Genomic DNA, 23,595 nt, shown 5'->3' on the forward strand with positions numbered 1-23,595 from the left:
AGAAGCACCTTCTGTTCCATTTCCCCATGGGGCTCAATAATGTTTGCTGTGTGGAAAGGAGTGGGTGATGTGGCCCTAGAACGGATTGGGGCAGGGGAGTGAGGTGGGCACTACCACTTAGGGGCACACCTGGCTCTCCAGAACCAGGCATTGGTGGGTGCTGAAGTTCAGGTTGGGGCTTCTGCTGACTCTCGGACAGTGCCACATGCCCAACTCCTGGCCCTTGTCAGGAATCTGTTGCTCTTCCCCAGGCCATGGGGCTCAGACCCCTCAGGAATGAGATGGGAGGCTCATACCAGCCTTCCTGAGGACTTCATGCTGGCCTGGCTTCAGCAGGAGCAGGCTGGGGAAGTACCTGCAGGCAGGACCAGCAACCAGACAGGGACTTGGGGTAGGAAGTGAGCCTTAGGCTTTTTGTCCTGGCTCTGGAGCTAAGTGACTTTTGGCTGTACTCTATTTCCCTAGGCCTCAGTTTCTTCACCTATAAAATGGACAGACTTGTTTCCTCCTGGGCCTCTAGTGGGGTGAAGTGAGAGCACATGTAGGAAGTGGCTGGGACAGTGCCTGCCCCAAGGGAAAAAGAAGAGTAAGCCTTACCACCCATCTCTGAGCATGAGTTCCCTTTGCACAGGAAGAGCCAGGTGGAGAGACGCCACAGTAAGCCACACCAGGGCCTGCCATCTCGAAGCACGCGTGGCTGCTGGAATGTGGGCTCTGTTTGCCCTCAGGTGAGAGGGGCCACGGCCACAAGTGCAGCCAAGTACCTGAGGCACGAGAGATGGCCTACTGCTTCCCTGGGGCGGCAGGTTTTCTAACATATTTATATTGGCAAGCACCCTGCCTGCCTCAGCATTTCACAGCGCCTGGCTGGTCTGGAGCCTGAGGCCACGTGCTGTGCTCCTGTCCAGGGCTTCCCTGAGCCTGCTCCTGGGGCCAGCAGGTACAGAGGGAGCGCAGGGCAGACCTGGCTGCACATGTGTCCTGGCAGTCTCCAAACAGTGCTGAGGTGTGGCTTCTGCAAGGCCAGGCCCACACCTGTCCATCAGGTGGTTTCAGAGGGACCATCCTGCTCTGACCCAACTCCCCTTGGAAATCAGTTTCTAAGACAAGGTCTAAGACTACAAGTAAATACTGAGGCTGGAGCCCACCTAGGAGTAACGACCTCCCACAGCCCTGGTCAGGCCTGCCCTGGGGCTGCCCTCCCACCTACCCCTCAAGTTCCTGAGGAAGCACCAGGCCCGGGTGGTGGGGATGGCAGGTTTGGGGTGAGGCCCTGTCCAGGATTGGGGAGAGTGGAAATGTGGCCTACCACTGGGGGCTTGGTGTGGAAACAGAAAGACTTTTAGACACGTTCTAGGGGAGCAGCCACAAGCCTGCCACTCCTACTCACATAACAGTGGGTCCTTCTGGCTTGGCTACAGGTCAGGTCTGAGGCCAGCCTCACAACCAAGGTAAGACTTCTCCAATCACCAGCTGGGTACTGGAGCTGAGGCTCGAAGGGCTTCGAGTTATGGGGCGCTAGGCTCCTGCTAGAAGGTTCCCCCTCTTCCACAGGGTGGCAGGTGCCCTGGCTCAGCGGAGGCCTCTGCATTCTCACGGGACAGCTGGTGCATTCTGCCTCACTGGCAGAGCCCTGCAGTAGCGCCACATGTGGCCCAGCAGCCATTTCACTTTATCACAAATGTGAGCACCAGGCTGACATGACCACTAGAAGGGAACTTTTCCAGGCAAAATGCCTGAGTGCCCCAGCCAAGCCTTTGACACACATAAAGTTGCACTCAAGCTTTGGGCCTCACTGTCCTTTTGGGGAATAAAATATAATTTAAAATTAAGAGAACATGACCAAGTACCTTGTAAAAAATTGGCTTTATTTGTCACTTATTCACCTTGTCTCAGTTATGCCATTTTGGCGTCCACAGTGACAGTCCCCTGGAAGCTGGGGTCAGTCCCCACCCACCCACCATGACCATCACCCACAGGGTGTGAGTATGGGCCTTGCAGGGCCCAGCCGATGGTTACAGGCTGCAGGCAGGACTATGGGGCTCCTCCTGAGGCCTGGCGCCCTCCAGTCCCCAGCCCACCAGGTTGGGTACAGCTGCCTGCCTGCAAGAGGCCAAGCATTCCTAAGCATGGGCTGGGGAGGTCCTGCCCCTCTGTAGCAGCAGAGTGGACAGGGCAGCGGGAGAACCATGTGGGTAGGAGGGCATCAGGTCTCAGAGCCTCTCCCCTGCTCAGGACTGGGTCTAGACAAGGCCACGTGTGATAGGGTGGTAAGCCCTGGAACATATGGAGGAGCCTGGGGCCCATCTTGGTTCTGCTGCTGAGTTGCTGGGTGGCTTTGGGCAAGTCCCTTCTTGTCCCTTGGTCACTCTGTTTCCTGGCTAGCACTGCCAGCGAGGTCTCCAGACAGAGTGTGCCCCTCTGCCAGGCTGTGGTGGTGGCCCTGTGCTTCGCAGGCTGCCGTGTGCCCACTGTCAGTGTGGAGTCTCCCCGATAGGCTGCATGCACCCCCAGGACCCCTTCTTAGGATTGGGGCATCCAGCAAAACATTCTTGGTCCCACCAATGTCTAAAGCCAGCTCGAAACCTCAAGCTCCTCAGGATCTCAGTACCCAACTCTGCTGCCCTTGCTGCCAGGCAGTGCCTGTCCTAAGAGGGGACTCCCTCAAGGACAGAGGGATGGTGCCCATCCCCAGGACCTGGGCCACCTGTCAGCACAAACAGAACTTATTCCAGATATAAACATGAGTCTTCTTATTTCAAACACTGGAGCAACTGATCAACACCACCACAGCCCACGCACCCCGAACCTGACTTCACTACCGACCTTGAGCCTGCACTGTCCTCTCTGCTGACGACACTGGTGATGCAGAAAGGAAGTTGGTGGCGTCTGCTCACTTGTGTGCAGTCCTAAGCATGGTAAAAAAACTGAAAATACAGCTGGGTGATCTTCAGCCCAGAAGGTGTAGTGGCTTGTGAGCACTAAGTCAGTTTCTGTCCATGTCTGATAGCCACCACAACGTCTCCCCTTGCTAGGGCAGCCGCGAGGAGATGCATCCAGTGATGACTGGCAGAATCTAGACAAATGGACATCACTGCAAGGGTCTGTCCCCCTAGCTTGGCCAGGCTCAGTTTGGTAGAGCTGATGACCCAAGTGGACTAAACATGGAGCTAGCAGAAACAGGCAAACTCTAAGTCCAACCAGAAGAGTCAGCTAGAAGAGCCAACAGGTGCACACAGACAAATCCACAGACGGCCGGGAGTGTCTTCTGGGAAAGCCATCCCTCTCTTTTGGAAGAAGTTCTGTCCTTAAAAAAATCACTTTTAAAATAGGGGAAAACAATGGTGTCTTAAAGAGAAAAACAGTCCTAAGCCAGATATTCCCACACCTGATTGTGAAGGAGACATGCCAGCAAGGTCCCACGTCTCCGGGAAATACATGATCCGGTCCCAGCTTCACACCCTACTGCCAAAATGAAACGTAGACATTTCAGTTTTTGTGCTTCCAACCAGAGTGAGAAATTCCCTTCGTAGGGAAACAGGTGAGACTGCTGCAGCCGCATACGGCACTGAGAAGGTGCAAAGGTTAAAACAAAAGTTACATGGACACTTGGGGACAATCCTATACCATTCCCACTTCTCTGGCAGTCGGCTGAATAAAATTTCACTTTCACAGTTCTTTTTGCCAATGCCAGGATAAAAAGCAAAATTTTAAATTGGAAAATGTCTAGCACTTTACACAGTGGAATGAAAGAATACGAAATTCAAAAACATTATTAAACAAAAGTCCATATGCCGCAGCAGCATGCGCCATGATGAGAGCCCCCCTTCCGAGGCGCTTCTGGAGCAGCTTCCTCAACCCGTCCGGGAGACGGGCTCAGAAGAGCAGGGCCCCCATGCTGCCGACCTCGCTCTGCTCCTTCACGAAGATCTCAAAGTACTGGTAGATGATGGTGACCGCGAGCAGGATCCCAGTTCCAGACCCAATGGCACCCAGGAAGTCAGCCAGGACCGAGAGGGCCCCGATGCACAGCCCACCGAAGGCCGCGGCTGTGGGGATGTACCTGGGGAAGGGGACACAGTCAGCTCCGGGACACCCACAGAGCCCCCCTGTGAGCCAGGTGGCCAACAGGCTCACCTGGGACTTTGGGACCTAATGCCTCAAAGGCCCCTCTGCTGTCTCCTTGAAAGTCATCTACTATATCTAGTGCTCCAGGCCAAGGCGCTGCTGTCCAGGCAGCGGCCACACTGGCCATAGTAGCCAGGGGACTGTAACTAGACCAAACTGAGATGTCACATGAGATTTTGGAGATTTAATTTGAAGACAAGGATGTAAAATATCTCATCATGGTTTTTCTTACATTAATTATAATGTTGAAATGATACTTTGGATATACTGGGTTAAATATATTAAAATTAATTTCACCTGTTTCTTTTTACTTTTTAAATGTGACTTCTAGAAATTAAAAAAATTACATGTGACTTGAATTATATTTCTACTGCAGAGTGCTGTAAATTCAGCAGCTTAATATTAAGAGAATGAATTAAATTGCCTACCATCCCTGCTAGGGATTAGAAAATCATGTGAAGTTTGCAATTCTGGCTTTTCCTGTGGTTGCTTCCTTTAGGTAAGGCCCATAGGACAACCCGGTCTGCAGCTGACTTTGTAGACAGCTTTGTAGGAATACAGCCATGCTCATTTGTCTGTGTCTGTCTGGCTGCTTGTGAGTGATGATGGAAGAGATGAGTAGTTGTAATGGAGACTGTGCAGACCAAAGAGTGCTGTGGCAGCATCTAAGGTCACCTGGACTTTGCCCTTCCTCACCTAACTGCTCCATCCCCAAGGGGACGGCTATATCTGGCACCATCACCTCTGGCCCAAACTCTTGCCACAGCCCAGCAGGTATGTGGCCTCCCCCTCTCCCTCTCTAGCGTGGTTTCATGTATTAGCACTGACCTTCCTAAGAGACTGCAGGCTCCATCCCTTCTGCCCTGCTTCAAACATAAATCAACCCCTTCCGTGCCCAGCCACTGCCAGCTTCTCTAGCCTTACCGCCATCTCAGGCCCCAAAATGCACTCAGACGCCAGGACCTGCCTGCTCTGAGCTCAGAGTGACCCTCCTCCAGGGCGCTCTCTTCAGCACCCCACCGGCATGAGCCAGGGTGAATGAGGGTCCCGCTGCCGCTCACAGCTGTTGCTCTCAGAACCCTTACCACACTGTCTCCCACCCGCCTGGCCACATGCTTCCATCTCCTTACCCAGTGGCTACCTCTGGAGGAGAGGGGCTGTTAAAGTGTTTATCTTTACGTCTCCAGTGTCCAGTACTTAGCAAGTTCATAAATATTTAACATTTAGTTCTGTCCTATAACCCAAGGATAAGATTTAGTGACCCAGTAAGTGCTAGGGCCTATCAGGATGCCCTGCGTGGAAAGAAACAACACATGTCCAGAGATGGGAGGTTGGGGACCTGGGGCCGCCACTCACCGATTGAGTTCATGGACCATGGAGGTCTCTCGGTGGCCTCTCATCACCATCTGCTGCTCCTTCAGCTGCTTTGCAACCTGCAGGGTGCCCACAGGGGAGAAGTTGGAATTGGAGGTTGAAGGGGAAACAGGCATTCCAAGTGGTACTAAACAGTACCACTTCCAGCATTTCCAGCACTGACAATAGATCGCCTCTTCCAGCACTGACAATATTCATACAGAGAACTTTAAAACTGCTGCAAGGAAGTCGTATGACAAAGTCTAACTTTACAGTGTGGATTCAGATTCTCATACCTACAGCTGATCTACTGGCTGAGCTCCATCTGTCAGCCCTTAAAGGAGGACGATCTGTCTGCATGTGTCACAGACCACTATTTATGATGAGGTGACAAATCCGCACCCCTTATACTAGCCACACTTTCATCACCCATCTAGAAGGTTTTGCTTCTACTTACATCTTTGGCAGAGGAACCTGAGACCTCAATCCACGTTTTGGAGAAGAATGCACAGGAGCCCAGCATGAACACTATGTATACAACTGCATGGACCGGGTCTTCTAACACAGAGCCAAAAGATTCTGGAGGGGACAGGTAATAGCAAAGGCCACCAACTGGATAAGCACGTGCGGGACCCCCAGAAGACGTGTCCTGGGGAAGAAGAAACCAAACGCGTGTGAGTGCTCCTCATTTTACTTTAGCATCAGGGCAAAAATAGTTCTGAGCAGATGAAAGAATGCAATTTTACTCGGTTCCCATGGTACAATTTTCTTACTGAAAAGATAATTTAATGTGCTGAATTTGTAAAAGTTCAATGGAAAATATCTTTGGATGAAATATCTGTTCATGAGCAAGACACACTGACAGAAACCACTCCAACTAGCTGCATTGCTAGCTCATCTTCGAAGAGCCTACTTACCGACCAGGTGCCCAGCAGGCTGACCAGCAAGTTGCCACTGAAGCGAGCTGAGAGCATTTGGGAGATGACATAAAGGTTGGACACCAGGGCAGACTGCAGGATGATGGGGATGTTGGACGTATAGAAGAGCTTGATGGGGTAGGTGTTGTACTGGCCGCGGTAGCGGGCCGACTTGATTGGCAGGTCCACTCGGAAGCCCTGAGAAGCCAAACAGAACCAAATCCCCTTCACTGCTTCATTCCAGCCTGCTGCACAGAAGCACAGTCCAGCCAGGGACTATCCAGTGGGCCACAAGGGAGGAAATCCTGTGTGCTGGTTCTGGGGCTCCCAGTTCTGAGAGCTCGTGCCCATTCCTTACCCACCACCGTACTCCTGCACTTTGGGGGAACATCCAGAACGGGCCCAGAAAAGCTGGTTTAAAAATACACCGAAGGCTAGGTGGGGTAGCTTACATCTGTAATCCCAGCACTTTGGGAGGCCGAGGTGGGAGAATTGCTTGAGCCCAGAAGTTCGAGACCAGCCTGGGCAACACAGTGAGACTCTATCTCTACAAAAAATAAACAAAACTAGCCGGGTGTAGTGGTGCACGCCTGTAGTCCCAGCTACTCAGGAGGCTGAGGTGGGACAATCACTTGAGCCTGGGAGGTCTAGGCTGCAGTGAGCCAAGATCACGCCACTGCATTCCAGCCTGAGCAACATGATGAGACCCTGTCTCACACAAAACAAAACATGGAAGTGAGCACGCTGGAATTATCCTTTTTTTCCCCCCCCCCCCGCCAAAAGACAAAGCCTATCACATTACATCCACATCTGTGTGGAATATGGAGAAAAGCCTGGAGGCCACACACCCAAATCCCAACGGCGTTTCTCTCTAGCTGGTGATGTTTCCTGAGCTTTTACACTGGCTCTGAGGCAGGGCCACTACAGCAGTGGCCTCACACCTTGCAACAGTTCCTTACGGTGTTTTTAATCATAAACAGCAAAGCTAAACTTTTCTAGGAATACCACCTCTCCCTCTGAAACACTTGGAGAATAGAAAGGGTTTATTTTTAGGAACTCCCAGTACCTATAACAGGGCTCAGAATACAGAGGATTTAAAAATTAAATACTTAAAGCTGGGAGCGGTGGCTCCCGTCTATAATCCCAGCGCTTTGGGATGTGGAGGAGGGCGGATCACGAGGTCAGGAGATCGAGACCATCCTGGCTAACACGGTGAAACCCTGTCTCTACTAAAAATACAAAAAAATTCACCGGGCATGGTGGCAGGCACCTGTAGTCCCATCTACTAGGGAGGCTGAGGCAGGAGAATCTCTTGAACCTGGGAGGCAGAGGTTGCAGTGAGTTGAGATTGTGCCACTGCACTCCAGCCTGGGCAACGGAGCAAGACTCCGTCTCAAAAAAAAAAATTAAATTCTTAATGATCTGACTGCAAATTCTGGCAAAGCCCCTAAAGAGTTAGCTTTTTATTAAGCAGGAATCTGGCTTAGTCTCAGAAGGAACAGGAAAAGCATGTAGCTGGTATAAATACCTTTCACAAACATCAAGCTACCTTTTATCTCTGTCCCTTCTTTTTAATAAACACCAAAAATACAAAGTGGACCATCAAAAAATACAAAGATCAATCCAATTACAGGGAAACAACTAGCAGTTCAGGTTTCTTACTCAGAAGCAAGTTTAAAAGATGGAATACTTTTAAAGGTAAGACAGCTCAAGAAGATAGGCCTTTTCCGAGATGCTGAAGTTACCTACAAATATACAAACTTTCTATAAGAGAGCAATGAGGTTTCAGAGCTCGAGTACTTTTTGCTTCTCTTGCACTAAGAACTTAGAAATATATCTTCTTACCTGTTGATAGGCCCAACCCAAAGGAACATGATTTCACAAATGTTAGAACTGCCTTCATTTTGTTTCGTTAATGGCAGGTCCCATGACTCAATGAACGTGCTTGTCCAGCTCATCTGGAAACCTGCTGCCTTCAAATACCATCTCATTGTTTCAACACAATATGATGACAGTGCACCCCATAGAGTAGGGGACTGCACACAAGGCATTCTGACACTTAAATCCAGACCACGGAAACTCCCTGGGGTTGGATCTGGACGCACCTGGAAATAGATGACCACTGCAAAGACAAAGATGGTGGCGATGAGATTCATGAGGTTGGGGAGATTCTGGCGGTAGAACGCCTCCCGAAGGGCTCGGACCTTGTCTGTGCGTGTGGCCAGCAGATGGAAAAGTGCGATGATAGCACCTTCGAATTCCATTCCTGTTGGCAAAGGAGGACACAAATGTGAAGGAACAACCAGGCAACTCAATTTGCTTCTAGGCTTCTTAGCAGAGAAAATAAAAAGAGGAAAACAAACTTAAGTTATTAGACACATGGTGCCCATAGCCACAGGGATACAACATGTATTCTACTCATCCCTCACTTCTCTTCTGTAGAGAATTCAAACTACAGAAACGGGCTATTCTGTTTTGTTTTGTTTTCTTTTTTGACAGGGTCTCTCTCTGTTGCCTAGGCTGGAGTGCAGTGGTGTGGCAGCACCTCACTGCAGCCTCAACCTCCTCCTCCTGGGCTCAAGTGATCCTCCTATCTCAGCCTTCCGAATAGCTGGGACTACAGGCGTGCTACCACACCTGGCTAATTTTTTATTTTTTATTTTTGTACAGTTGGGGTCTCACTATGTTACCCAGTCTGGTCTTGAACTCCTGACCTCAAACGATCCTCCTGCCTCACCCACCCAAAGTGTTGGCATTACAGGTGTGAGCCACACCTGTATTCCACTATTCCACTTTTCCACTTTTTAAAATTAACTAGTCTCATTTCTTAGGCACATGAGTCAGTGGCCACCAGAGGTGTGGAATGATGATAATTTACAAAAATAAAAGCAGACTCTGCTGAACTCTAGCTGGAAGGGTCATCCACTGAAGAGGGGACTCAGAGCCGGCAAATCTACTTTCCTGGAAAATCCTGAGAAGCACAAGTACCCATTCAACAGCTCTGAAGTGCAGGCTGCCCCTGGCTGGTGAGTGGGGAGGCTCCAGCTCTCTGCTCCTTACACCAAGGGTACAAGTACAGAGGATGTGCTTGCGTCCACCATGTGGCCCCATCCAAATCACACCCTGCCAGGAGATGCTCCTGAGGGAGGCAGGCCTAGGGGTGGAGTGAGCTTACTGAGGGACTGAGGAAAACGGGAAGGGGACCCAACCTGAGAACGAGACAACGGAGTAATAAGTGAGAGGAAGGCGGGGAGTGTGGTGCATTATCAAGGCCTAAGTTTTAGACATTAGCAAGAAATTTACTTAAGCTAAAAAACTAAAAAGCGAAAGAAAGAAACAAGTGGTAACCTCTGCCGTTCCAGGACGGTGTAACCATCCCATAATGGAAGCCTGGCAACTCACTGTACTTCTACTGGCAGGAAGCTGGCATTACTTCCAGAAACAGGGTCTCTGTGGGCAGTGTGGGGTCATGGTATCAGTACTCTGAGGAGCACTTTTTAAAAAGTCAAATAGGAGTCGGGCACGGTGGCTCACGCCTGTAATCCCAGCACTTTGGGAGCATCTTCCTGGACCATTCAGAGATGACATGTCAGGCAGATCAGCTAACCAATGTGACCACTGACCTCCTCTGCTGTGGCTTCTGTGAAAGAGACACCATGTCCTAACTGGCCATCACGTCCTCATCTCACCCTGTGGTGGTCTTTCGTCAGTTCCCATCCTTTCCACCTTTTGGTCCTGTGTGACAAGGCTGGCCTGTTTCCCCACGGTATCAAATTTGGGACTAATTCCCAGTTCTGGATTGTTCTTGCTGCCCAGGGAAGCAGTAGTGATTACTCTCTCTGCCTATAGAATCTCATTCAACAGCCTCCCCCATCCCAAGCCAAGCTGCAACGTCTCCAGGCACAGCTGCAAAGCTGCCGTCCCAGCTGTGCCCTCTGTGTGGCTCTCCCTCCAGCACCACTCACTGCCCACATGCAGGCCATGGGGCACAGCCCTTCCTGAATGCATCTCGTGTCAGCCAGGTCCCAAACATGAGCAACTGACATTTAGACACATTGACTTCAAGGCCAGACAAACCCACCTTTGCTTCTTAGTTTTCCCCCACCTTGAAAGTGCCTCTCTGGCCCCCCGTCTTACTTGCTTCCTCCAAATGCCCTGACACAATGCTCTCCTGTAGGATGGCTTGGTTGGGGCTGGATTACTGCTGTACACACCTAGCTGCTCTCTCTGCCTTTCAGTGCAGAGCAAATCACTCCTTCCAAACTCTGGCTCCCATCACTCAATACCCTGCTGTAGAATGGAACATGAGCCTCTGGCGGCTACTACTGGGCTGCTAAGCCCTGACCAGGGCCTTCCCCTCTGACTTTACTTCCTTCCCACTCAGGCGCTCCCCAAAGGCCAGTCACCATGATGGTCTTGTCAAATACCTGAACTCCTACAATGCGTTCCCTCTCCTGCCTTTCCACATCCTGCCAAACTTTGCCTTCCGGACCTGCTTCTCCCAATTTACCTTGGATTTCCTAAAATTATACAAAGTACCTAAGGAAGCATCAAATGTGATCTTGCCCAGTTTTCTCTATGGCTCCCTACTTCAAGCTCCACTATCCTTTGTAACCTGTTAGGCATATGCAGCCTTCACTTGTCTGGGGACCAGTTTTCCATCTCATTAATGAGATAATATGGTCTCTGGAGGCCAAGGACTCCGTTTCCAACATAAAACTCTCAAATAACGCATGATTATTTCTCCTGGAATGCTCCTCAGTGAAGAAGATATTTAGTGTCAAAAATGTTTATTTCCTTTCCCTAAAAAGTCACACTCTCTAAGGCTTCCCTTATATGTTTTGACCTTTTTATTAAAAACATGCTCTGTTATAAGATTTCTGTGGCACTTAGTGGATGTAGCACAGCATGCTAATATTTGATATGCATCTACCAGGAGCCAGGCATCACATAATTTCATGCTGCTTCTCATTTCATCCTGGTAACCAAGATTCAATGGTGAGGGAATCTGCCCAAAGCCACCTATGTACAACTAACAGGAACAGCCAGGATTTGAACACAGGTGCTAAGCTCCAAGTTCAGGCCTTTTTCAGAAAGCTGCCCCTTGCATGACCAAGTGCTTTGCTTTAGGAATTTCATTTTTAGAAATTTATTCACTGAGAGCAGCTGCCAAAATATACAAAGATGAACATATAAGGACGTTCACTGTTTCAATGTTAACAATAAAAACACCTGGAAATGACTTAACACTGTTTTATCGTTGCAATGTAAGGTTATACTGTGCTAAGAAAAGTGAGGCAGGATTGTGTATTCTGACATGCCAAACGTCCAGGAGATATTTTTATATGAAAAGTGCAAGTTAGGTATCATTATAATTATAAGCCTATTTGTGTTTTTAAAACTTTGCAGTTTTAAAAACTTTTCTGATTTTAAAAATCAGAAGAGATAAACCTAAAACTGACATAATTTTTCTGTGGAACGGGGGGATTTTTGTCTTCTGCTTTGCATTGCTTAATCGTTTTTGCTGAAAGCTGTCGCCACTAGAGGAGCACAGGGCCCTTACCTCGGCCAGTGTTGACAGTGGTGGGGCTGAATGCCTTCCATACGATGGTTTCACAGATGTTAGTTGCAATGAAGAGGGAGATACCAGAACCAAGGCCATATCCTTTTTGCAGGAGTTCATCCAAAAGTAGGACAATTAAGCCAGCAACAAAGAGCTGTAAAAATTTAAAAATACAAGACTATGTGTTACTGCTCCCCATGGACATGGTTCCATCCTTCAGTAATTGGGTTCTCTGATATAAATGCTGAAGACAGAGTGAGATCACATCCTCAGTCCCAGACAGTGGTCAGTAAAGCCTTTCTCTGCTGAATTCCGGGGGCTAACCCAGAGTCTGAGGCTTCTGCTTCCTTTCAGTAGGAGTTCCTTTTAGGTGTGGTTGATATTCGTCATGTGAGAACTGTAGGTAAGTGTGAGGGGCTACTCAGAGGGAGATGTTAGCATAACAATTACCTGAATGGTGATTAGCAGGCAAATTCCAGCACCCATTTCAGAAGGGTCCCCATACATCCCGGTCATCACATACACGATAGACTGGCCGATAGTAATAATCATGCCAAATACTAGAATTGAAAGGAAGAAGTGTTTTCCAAGTGGGTCACTACACAGAGCAAAAGAAATAGTTCAGAAACACCCACTCAACGCCAGGCACAGGGGAGAACAAAGATGAAGAGCAGTGATACGACCTCCAAGGGGCTTGACTGAGAACATGCTAAACCATCACATCAGCAAAGTACATGATGAATCAAAAGCCTTTTAACAAAAGCACACTTGTTCTTTAGTTTCACCTTTTCCTAGATTCACTTGCTTTTTAATCATGGGAGGAGTAAAAGTGATACTTGGAAAATTTGTTCTATTCAAAGAAAATCAGGGAGCAGAACCTACTCCTGACAGCATCCGGAGACAATCTGGAGATGTCACACCTGCAGCACCCAAACTCAATTGTCAGGCACTTGGGGTCTGGATGGCTCATGAGCTGAACTACAGATATGGGCCACCTCTCTAGGCTCACCATCCAGATCTGGGTCCAGAGGACAGAATTACTAGCTTTTGGGTAAAGTGATCCCTTCTCAAGTTTTTATTTAATATGCTTTTAAAAGGAAAACCCCACATACCATCAATTTGGTTACTCTTCCCATTCCCTTAGCTACCAAGCTATTTCGGTCTAAGAGAAGCTTTCCTTTTTTTTTTTTTTGAGACAGAGTCTCTCTCTGTTGCCCAAGTAGGCTGGAGAGCAGTGGCGCGATCTCGGCTCACTGCAACCTCCACCTCCCAGGTTCAAGCGATTCTCCTGCCTCAGCCTCTGGAGTAGCTAGGACTACAGCACGTGCCACCACACCCGGCTAAGTTTTTGTATTTTTAGTGGAGACAGGGTTTCACCGTGTTAGCCAGGATGGTCTCCATCTCCTGACCTCGTGATCTGCCCGCCTCGGCCTCCCAAAGTGCTGGGATTACAGGCGTGAGCCACTGCGCCTGGTGAGTGAAATTTTTTTATAAAACACTTGCCAAATAACTACTATGTGCCAGGCATTGTGACAGTGATTATTTAATCCTTACGACAGCTCTGAAGTAGCCATTACTTCCTTCTAAGTAATAATGAAATGGTGTCCAAGGGTGCTAAGACCTCCAAGCTCTGATCCTTCCACTCCATTACACGGCCTCAGGGGCACTCCAGACACTCTCCCCTGCCTTGCCCGGCCCATCCCCAGCACCTAGCACCTCTGCTCTCCCAGAAGTGCTCATGCTAACACAGGCCATGGAGCTCCTACAGGGTTGGCAGGCCAAGGAGGTTGCAGCACAAAAGAAAAAACTGTTTGGGCTGGGCATGGTGGCTCACGCCTATAATCCCAGTACTTTGGGAGGCCGAGGCAGGTGGATCATGAGATCAGGAGTTTAAGACCCCATGGCCAATGTAGTGAAACCCCATCTTTACTAAAAACACAAAAATTAGCCAGGTGTAGTGGCACGCACCTGTAATCCCAGTTACTCGGGAAGCTGAGGCAGGAGAATTGCTTGAACATGGGAGGTGGAGGTTGCAGTGAGCCAAGATTGCATCACTGCACTCCAGCCTGAGCAACGGAGTTAGACTCCATCTGCCCCCTCTCAAAAAAAAAAAAAGAAAACCTGTTTGTTGCCATTATAGCAAATACAAATTCTCCAACTACAGACATCAGATTATTCACAATCTTTCTTACACTTTTGGGCCCCGTTGAAGAGAGCTCGGTCTTTTGGGGTGTCACCAACTTCAATTATCTTGGCGCCGGCCAAGAGTTGCATTATAAGGCCAGACGTGACAATGGGAGAGATCCCCAGCTCCATCAATGTGCCTTGAGGAAACAGAGAAGCAAAACAGTCAATATTAGCTTGGAAACATAGTACATTATTTTAAAAATGAATGAGCAAAATTTGACTGAGTACCCCTTATATGAAACTAATGTGTTTCAGTTTCCTAGCTGCATTTAATTTAGAGAACCCCAAAATATCAACGATTAGTGTATAATTCAATTCATTCCGTTCAGCCTGCGAGGCAACATCTTATTCTGTTTAGGAAGTCACATGGTGTCTAAACAGATTGCTGCATTTAAATTCACCATAAACAGATTCATTCTGGTTTTAGAGATAAGAAACGTTTGTCTCTTCATCAGTTAATAAAAAAAGGATAACATTCAAATAATTCCCAGAGTCTAGAAAGGGAGCCTGTACAATTGTATCTAGTTGTGAATAAGCCTCTACTTCCCATTATGTTAAAATGAGCTATACTTCCAACTGATTTGGAATTTAATTCAACCATGTTTTTAAAATGAGTTAATCAAATGCAGTATCAACATATACATTCAGAATCCTCCCCAGTCCCATAGGTAACTGATTAAAGGATACAAAACACTGTTACATATTTTTTGACAATATATGTAACCTATAGATATGAAAAAGATACAGCTGAAAAACAAATTACATATTCTGAAGAATGTTATCAATGGAAATGTCATCATTTCAGGTATTCAAAAAGTATTCTAGTTGTTTTTCCATGTTTTTTATTCTCTCTATAGCATAGACTTATCTTGTCAATACAAGTTTTGTACTGCACTCAAATACGATTCCAAATATGATGGTATGCCTTGGTGCTGAACTCAGCATTTAATAAGGCTACTCAACACAGCACACTAACATTCTTCACTCTATTTTCCAAGTCACTCTCTAAGTTCCATATAAAGCCAAAGCCTATAATTTAACTAAGTGAAGCTAGGTAAGCCCACACTCTACAGAGAAAAGACAGAGAGAGCCAGAGTCCTACCTCTGTTAGAAGCTAGAATCACTCTCATCCAATAGAAAGGGTCAGCTGAATCTGAAGACATGATCCCAAACAAGGGAATCTGGGAACAGGCAAAGAGCAAAACAGTCAGCAAGCACACCTGTTTCCAGCTACTTTTATCCCCCTCCCCAATACGAAATACAAACCTTAGCTTACCTGGCAGCACACTAAGAAGATAAAGAGGGTGATAGCGGTCCACAGCACTTTCTCTTTAAACTGAATCTAGAGTAGAAGCGAATGAATTAAAGCAGGGGTTACTTTCAAAAGCAAATTAATAAAAATGGACTCCAATCAGACCCCTTTCTCTAAAAATGGACTCCAACCAGACCCTTTCCTCTGTTCAGCAGAGAAGCTGAACCATGTACCAAACATAAGCACCATGTACTGCGTAACTTCCACTGCACAGAGCACAATGCAAGGACCTACAGGCATCCCCCCAGCTCACCTCACACCACAGAGAGTTATCTTTATTTTACAACTCAGTCTTAGAAGACTAAATAATTTGTCCCAAACCGCAATGCTAAAGTGAGTTTGAGTCCCAAACTGTGCTTTTAACCATCAGCATTAACAGTTAAGACTCAAGATCGAAGAATGTCACAATAGAACATGACTTGTAAAACACACGAGCAACCACTTTTCATTTGAGTGTAAGTCACAAAACCTTGTTATTCTGGAGCCAAGTAATTTGGAATTGCTCAATAGTGTATTTTCTATGAATTAAGGGTAAAACAGTGTAATAAACAATATTGGGGAAGGGCAGGAGAATTGCACGTTTAACCTATTAGTAACATCTGTTAAGGATTTTCACATCTTCTCAGGTACAAAGGTTGCACAGGTGACAAGAATCGCTGAAAAGATGACTATTACGTATCATAAGAAAGGTTTAGACCTTCCACCCAAAGCCTCTGTCACTAAAGAGTAGAGCGGGAACTCTTCCAGGTTTTCTGCCTCTGAAACTGAGTGTCTTCACTAGTGTCTGCTGCCTACACTAGACTAATGGCTTTAGAGGGCTTAACAAATATGAATTATTGTACAGACGGAAGATTCTGAGGTTGAAATACCTTGTGAGAGACTGACAGTATTAAGTGAACAAAACTGTGTTCTTTAAAAACACTTCTAGGCAGGCACTGAGTCAGCATTCCCGGCCCTCTGGCCAGAACAGGAGTCACAGTCCTCTAACTATACATGCAGGCAAAGTAGGACACAGTCATACAGCCACACAAGGGTGTTGTGAATTAGTGTTCAGATACTTCATCCAAAGCTGAGGGCATTCACAGGACTCTTCTTCTCTTGAGAATGCTCCTCTTCCCACCTACCATCCCACCACACTAAGAAATTAGAAAATGGCCGAGAAAAGTCAACGCCATTTCAGACTAACCTGTCTGAAATGAATCTTGACGGGAAACAAAGAGCAGACAATTTTTTCAAGACTTTTTAATCACCAAGTCCCCTCTCCTGGTTACAATCAAATTTAACATCAAAACCCCAAAAGCTCTTTTTCCAAGTCCTGTCTCCTCTGCCTCTTAGTAGCCCCTAAATCCATTCTTACTCGGTACCACAGTTCATCCTCTGATGTGAAAAGCCTCTAAACCAACTCTAGTCCTCTCCCTTCCTTCCAAAGTGACATTCTCATGTCTGGCCCTTCTATTCATCTCCTATTGTTCCCCACCTTCCATTATGTTCTATCAATAGGAACTACATCTAACAACCTCTCATCCAAACATGCTACACTCTTGTCACCAATGCCTTTGCAAACGATATACTCCTTTTACTTGGAATTCCTTTCCATCCCTTCAAGGAGACTTCTATTTGTCCTTCAAAACCACCGTAAGACATCATGTCTTCCAGAGTTAATCCCTTCCTGAGCCACTGCTATACCTTGCACATATTTCCCTGGTTCCATCTACCACACTGAGTTACAAGGCCAATGTCACATAGCTACTAAGGAGCGATGTAAAGAGTGGGACCTAGGCTTGCCTGCCTCCAGAGCCATACCCCTCCACTACATTGGAATTGAGGGGTAAAGTTTTACAAATTCGTCCATTAAAAAAAGCACATGGGCATTTCTATGAAACTATTTTAAGTAAAAAATGAAAGTGGATTCCAAGAACCCAAGTGTCCATGTGAATGCTTTAACAACAGTTTGAAAAATAATCTGAGGACACAAACATTTTATTCCCCACTCTCTAACCTAGGAACCTAACGAAACTTTTTTTCGTTATTTGATAGCTGCACTTATACTGGCAACACTCACTCCACACAATTTCGGATTCAACACAGTTCTACATTTAATCTTTCCTTGTTTTAATACACTGGCTGCGAAAAGCAGCAGACTTCACAAAAGAATAGCCTTTATTCTCGCTATTGTGACAGCCTACATAAAAGGTACAAACTCATTTGTAAATACTAAAGTGACAGCCCTTCCCTTTAGCAGATGGATACAAAGGGCATCTCCTGGAAAAAAAAAACCAACCCATGACCTGCTCCCGTTGGAGGTGAAAAAGGGAGGGTAACTCAATCTGCTATCCTAACTGAGGTCTTATTCATTCACGGCTCGGATCCATTTTTGGGACAGGGCAACCGGAGGCTTTGTTCTCGGAGCAACTTCCACCAAAGATGCTCCAAATACAGCACGATGACTTCGGTGGAAATTTCCACACAACCAGGTCACCTTTCGACAGCTCTCCGGAATAACAGAGCAGACTACACTCCAAGACAAGGGAAGGGAGAGTTTCCATTGCCGTGCTGAAGCCATTTTTAATCATACTGTAAACTTTCAGAGTCCAGACAGTTTCCTGAAACCTTCTTTGTTGGCAATTTGGGGTACTTACCTTCCTCTCCGGCTTCTGAATTTCCGGCAGGATGACACAGAAGGGTTTGATGACTTCCAGAAATTTGACTTTGATGAGAGAAACAAAACAGGAAGAGTTAGAACACAGAGAAGTAACCGTCCGCGCTACCCAGGGAAGCCTTCTGCCCAGGACGAGTGAGAGCAGTGGCCAGGGGAGCCGGCCGCACCCGGGACTCGTGGGGATACTCGAGAAGGGTCGGGGACACCGGCCGCGTTCTGCAGGGGGCCGGGCAGGGCTGGCCGGCGAGCTCTCGACCGCACGGGTGAGTGGAAGGGGAATCTGATCCGTCCCGGCCTCGGTAGAGCTGTCCCTGCAGGACTCACTTGCCATGGCGGCGGCTGCTCAGGCTCCGGGTCCCGCTTCGGCTCAGCTCTGCTCCGCGCGACGCGACGCTGCCCGCGGCCCAGTCTGTTCCACCGCACAGCACCTCCGCCGAGAGACACGTCAGTTCTAGCCCGGCGGCGAGCGGCACGGCGAGGCGCGGGGCGGGGCCGGGGCCGGGGCCGGGGCAGGGCCTCGGGTCGCTTCCGCTTCCTGCCACGCGCGTCCGCCGGCCGCAGCGCCTCGCCGCGCCGCGCCGCTTACGCCGAGACCACAAGCCCCGGCATGCAGCGGGACTCCTGGGGCCTGTCGGAAAGGAGCGTGGCGCGCGGGGGACGCCGGGACTGGCGGTGTGCGGCTTCGCAGACTTGGTAACGCGAGAGCGCGTGGCGAGAGTGTGTCGCGTCTCTGGAGACGGGGACGGTGCGGTCCCACGAAGAAACAGGCAGGCGCGAATCGTGGAGTGCGCCCGTGGCCCTGAGGGCAGGCGGAGACCCTGGTGGCTCCCATACGCGTAACAGCACTCACTGCTCTTTGACGTTAGTGAATAGAACGTAAGCTACCCGGAGCAGGGACCTTGTCCCAGCGTCGACCGCGGCGCCCGTCACCTCGTAGGTCTCAATCATTACCAGCTGAGTAGGGCGCGTGCTGGTGGGGCTTACCGAGCACCCTCGCTGGTTGAGTCATTAAGCAAACCCGGAGGCCTGTCGTGGGTGTGGGATCCCTTCCATCTGAGAACAATGGGATGAGTTTCTGGAGAGACTTGGCCCGAGAAGGGCCGGGGCAGCTCGGGAAGCAGTCTGCCTCACGGAAGAATTCAGGAAGGCCTCCTGGGAGAGTACCTTTGTGCCGAGCCTTGATGGATTCTGGCGAGAAGGAATGAGGGAAAAGGGTGTTCCAGGTTGAGGAGACTGTTGTGGACAAGGCATGGCGGTGTGATTGCCAAGATGAGTGGGAAAGGGGGATAAGGGGTAGGTCAAGGGATGCTGGGGCTGGGGGTTGGAATTTACTTTCAGGCATCTGTAGTCAGTAGGTATGATGTCATCTAAGAGAAATAGACTTCATGCTGTGAGCGTTTAGCGGGGAGAAGGTGGGCATGCCTTGTGGGATCAGGCAAGGTTTCATGGAGCTAAACCTTGACCAGGACAGGTAGAGTTGGAGGTACGTATGTGGCAAGATGCTTTTTTGCTTTTAATTTAGGTGTCAACTATTTGGATTCTTCCATTCTCTCCCATTTCTAGCAGATAACCAGGTTTTGTAAATCCTTGGCTCAGAAAGTTGGACAGGACAGGAACTCTTTTTTGGAATACAAACCCACTGGTGGAAAAATCAAAGGACTACTGGAAACAGGCTGGTAACTTCAGTGAAGTGGTCTAGGTGTGACATCACTTGATATCCATCCCCCACCCAAAAGGGGAAAAAGAAGACATTGACTGTTTATTCAGAGTCTGAAATGCAACCCATCTTCACTTCCAGGACCCACTGATGATCTCTTCTGGAGTTTTGGCCTGAAGCTGAAACTGGCAGCCCCTGGACTAAGTTCGGCATATAGACTAGATTCGATATTTAGCCATTATGTACCCTGCACCATATTGATGGTTACAATGTTGAAATATTTCGAGGGTAAATAGTATCATGGTAATTACAATAAATGTTACAATTAATAGAAATTTTAATATAAACTCATTGGTTTGTGTTAATAGTTGTAGGATGTCATTACCATTGACAATAGGCCTCCTGTTGTTTCCACATTATGACACAATCTGGCCTGTGTCACTGCAGGGACTGCAGCCGAGTTACATGTGTTAAAACACTAACTGCTTTAGGAGAGTCACTAGTTTAAAATACTTTTATTGGACTGGGTGCAGTGGCTCACACCAGTAATCCCACACTTTGGGAGGCTGAGGTAAGAGGATCACTTGAGCCCAGGAGTTCAAGACCAGCCTGGGCAACATGGCAAAACCCTGTCTCTACAAAAAAATACAAAAAAAATTAGCCAGGCATGGTGGTGCATGCCTGTAGTCCCAGCTACTGGAGAGGCTGAGGTGGGAAGATACCTTGAGTCTGGGAGGTCGAGGCTGCAGTGAGCTGAGATCTTGCCACTGCACTTCAGCCTGGGTGACGACAGAGTGAGACCCTGTCTCAAAAAATAATAAAATACTTCTATCGTAAGCACATACATTAATTCTTCAGAAAATAGGTATGCAGTATTTTATATTTATATATTTAAGATTTTATTATGGAATATCAGAAACATCCACCTAGAATGAGAAACAAAAATCTGGATGAGTTTTCAATACTTTTAAGTATGATAAATGTAAATCTTGATATCTGCAGAAGAACGAACAAGAAATTTATTATAATAATGAATCCCAGCCTGGAACTTCTTTTGATACTGTTTAAGAATCAGCACAAAATAAAATTTATTATTTATAAGATAAACTTTATTACATAAAATCTATAGTAATCCCAACTACTCAGGAGGCTGAGACATGAGAATGGCTAGAACCCGTGGGGGTGGAGGTTGCAGTAAACCGAGATCTCATCACTGCACTCCAGCCTGGGCAACAGAGTGAGACTCTGTCTCAAAGAAAAAAAAAAAAAAGAGAAAAAGATTTGGAAGCTACTGTCAGAATTTTTAGCACCACTGTATAGTTAAGCGTAATTGAGCATTTCACACACATTTCCTAGAATTTCAAAGGGATTACTATTGATAAGAACACGCCATTCTCTTGTGGACACACCTGTTAAACACCGGATGTACCCGAGTGAGAAAACAGCTTTTTGAAAAATATGTAAATCAGAGGTATATTTAAAGTCATCATTTAAGAAGCTTCATTTTTTATGTATGTTTTAATAATTAAAATGCAAATTTAAAGGTTTTTGAATATGATGGTTTTTGTTGATCTTATGACACTGGGAAACATTTAGTACACTGTATTTTCTTTATTGTGAGTGGACAAGAAAGAATTATATTTGGGATATAGTTCCATAAAGATGTAACATTGTACCAAATAAGAAGATTGTCATTGGATTTTATACAGAAAGTGCTAATACAATTCTAGAGAGAGTACGGAGTTTCAGCCAAAAGTTTAAAAACAATGTGGATGTTTTAATTTGGCACTAAGTTATCAAATTCAATTTTGGATAAGTCAATAAGAGAACTCATGTTTTTCTTGATAAACTATATTTACTACCACACACCAAATAAATAGCAGAAATAACTAAATTAAGTAATGCAAATTGAACCTTGACGGACAAGCCTGCAGTGCTAGATCTGCAAAAGCAATGTGGAAGTCAGTAAGTTCTGCATTCAAATGCTCCACCCCTGAGCTATACCCCTTGTGGTGGAAGTCAGTTCTGTATGTTCACTGTAGTGGACACAAATGCGTTTGGGCCTTAATGAATGATAGTTTAATGGAGACATCAGTATTTATTTTAGAGTTTTTTTGTTTTGAGCTGAAGTCTCGCTCTGTTGCCCAGACTGGAGTGCAGTGGCGCAATCTCAGCTCACTGCAGCCTCCATCTCCCAAGTTGAAGTGATTCTCCTACCTCAGCCTCCCGAGTAGCTGGAATTACAGGCATGCGCCACCACACCTGGCTAATTTTTGTATTTTTAGTAGAAATGGAGTTTCACCATGTTGGCCAGGCTGATCTCAAACCTCTGACCTCAAGTGATCTGCCCACCTCAGCCTCCCAAAGTGCTGGGATTATAGGTTTGCGCCACCGTGCCTAGCAGTATTTATTTTAGCTTTATAAGAAAACATGTTTTAGCTATTAGAGCTGACATTATTTCAATAAACTGTAAAGCAGTTGGACATGTAAACAAAGGGAAGTTTGAAACAAGTGGAAGTTATTATGGATAAGAAAAAATAGGTATCCTGTTTAAAAAAAAAGTGGAGTATCAATTCCAAGAGAAAAATTATTAGATTTTCTAATAAATCAATGTATTTGATGACAACAGTGAAACATGTAATAAACTTTTAAGCCCTTTCAATTTGTTAAATCTTGACATAAAGCCTCCTGGTTTGTGAAGCTCCATGAATTGAGAGTGAACAGAACATAGTGAATAAGCCAGTAAGTTAAAAGATATTTCAATAAGTGATTTTTGTGAGTTGGTCAATAGCAGAGATATTGAATCAGTTCTATATGTTCTTAGACTGTATTATAAAGTCTATAGAATGTTTAATTGCTATTGATAAGAAACTGAGGATTCCACACTAAAAACAGTATCATTGATGTTAAGGAAATTCTCTACTTAATTCATTTAATGATTATCCATTTAATGAGGAAGTTGTTGGAACAATTGCATGTTGCTTCCTATGTCAAATCATTACCCCATACGGGGTCAAAATCTAGTGACAACTGCATCAAAAGATTCATAACTTCCAAAAATCAAGAAATGATTTAGACATATTAGATCTGTCAAATTATTTTTGCTACAAGTTACATTGTCATTTTATGATATATGTTATTTATTTAGAAATATATATGTTTTTAAATCTTTGATTTACATTTTGACCAGTTCAAGATGGCTTCTTATTTTGTTTGTAAAATCTAGAGAGATCACATAAAACATAAAATCTAGATTTTTTACTTCTCTTGAAAGATCAGAAGACCCAACAACACTGGGCTAATATTCCTACATGCCAGAGATCAGCAAGTTGTGGCTACTTTTTAAAGACTGGTCAGCAGCTCTTTCTCTCCCCACAGTTACCACTTGTCCCTTGCCTCTTGCCTGGTCTCTAAGCATTTGAATTTGTGGCCTCTGCTGTAGTTTTAAGCCTGGGTTCTTGGCAGGATGGTGGCATCTTTTATTTCATTTACCTAAATAAGGAAATCAAGAAGAGAACAGGTTGCCTACTCACCCCCATGGTGAGTGTGTGTGTTTGTGTGTGTGTGAGAGAGAGAGGAAAGTGAGTTCTATTTTAAACATGCAGAGTTTGAGGTACCAGCAATTGATCAATCAGAAGTCCAATAAGCAGACCCGGTGCTGAGAGATGAGTTAGAATTAGAAGCATGTTAAGTCATTTTCCATGAGAGTAGATGAGATTTCCAAGGGAGAAAGCATAGAGAGACCAGATTCAAGGAAAGACACGGTGGGAGAGGGGGTCAACCATATTTAAGGGTGGGAAGGAGGAGGAACAGCCAGGT

At 46.5% G+C, this 23,595-nt stretch overlaps 2 protein-coding genes and 1 long non-coding RNA gene across 8 annotated transcripts in view; 2 read left to right on the forward strand and 1 right to left on the reverse strand.

Annotated features, from left to right (window-relative positions):
- The window catches only part of RUVBL1 (RuvB like AAA ATPase 1), a 97,362-nt gene extending 88,503 nt beyond the window's left edge, over positions 1-8,859 (forward strand). The window contains exon 10 of the mRNA XM_077990644.1: positions 8,321-8,859. Within this exon, the coding sequence (XP_077846770.1) occupies positions 8,321-8,329 (9 nt within the window). The 3' untranslated portion in view covers positions 8,330-8,859. The remainder of the gene's footprint in view (positions 1-8,320) is intronic.
- On the reverse strand, positions 1,848-22,164 carry SEC61A1 (SEC61 translocon subunit alpha 1). Of its 6 annotated transcripts, none has more exons than XM_077990766.1 (12): positions 19,104-22,164; positions 18,100-18,167; positions 15,425-15,490; positions 15,251-15,329; positions 14,154-14,285; positions 12,412-12,521; positions 11,962-12,115; positions 8,504-8,664; positions 6,399-6,596; positions 5,939-6,130; positions 5,485-5,561; positions 1,848-4,063 (listed from the first exon to the last, which is right to left on the reverse strand). In XM_077990766.1, the coding sequence occupies exons 1-12, from the start codon at positions 19,459-19,461 to the stop codon at positions 3,877-3,879; spliced, it is 1,782 nt and encodes a 593-aa protein (XP_077846892.1). In that variant the 5' UTR covers positions 19,462-22,164; the 3' UTR covers positions 1,848-3,876.
- On the forward strand, positions 18,806-22,438 carry LOC144339342 (uncharacterized). The gene is made up of 2 exons (XR_013414315.1): positions 18,806-20,321; positions 22,134-22,438. It is a non-coding gene; the product is annotated as an uncharacterized LOC144339342 (long non-coding RNA).
- The last annotated feature ends 1,157 nt before the right edge of the window (positions 22,439-23,595 follow it).

The sequence above is a fragment of the Macaca mulatta genome, chromosome 2, assembly GCF_049350105.2.
Source record: "Macaca mulatta isolate MMU2019108-1 chromosome 2, T2T-MMU8v2.0, whole genome shotgun sequence".
Taxonomy (NCBI): Eukaryota; Metazoa; Chordata; class Mammalia; order Primates; family Cercopithecidae; genus Macaca; species Macaca mulatta.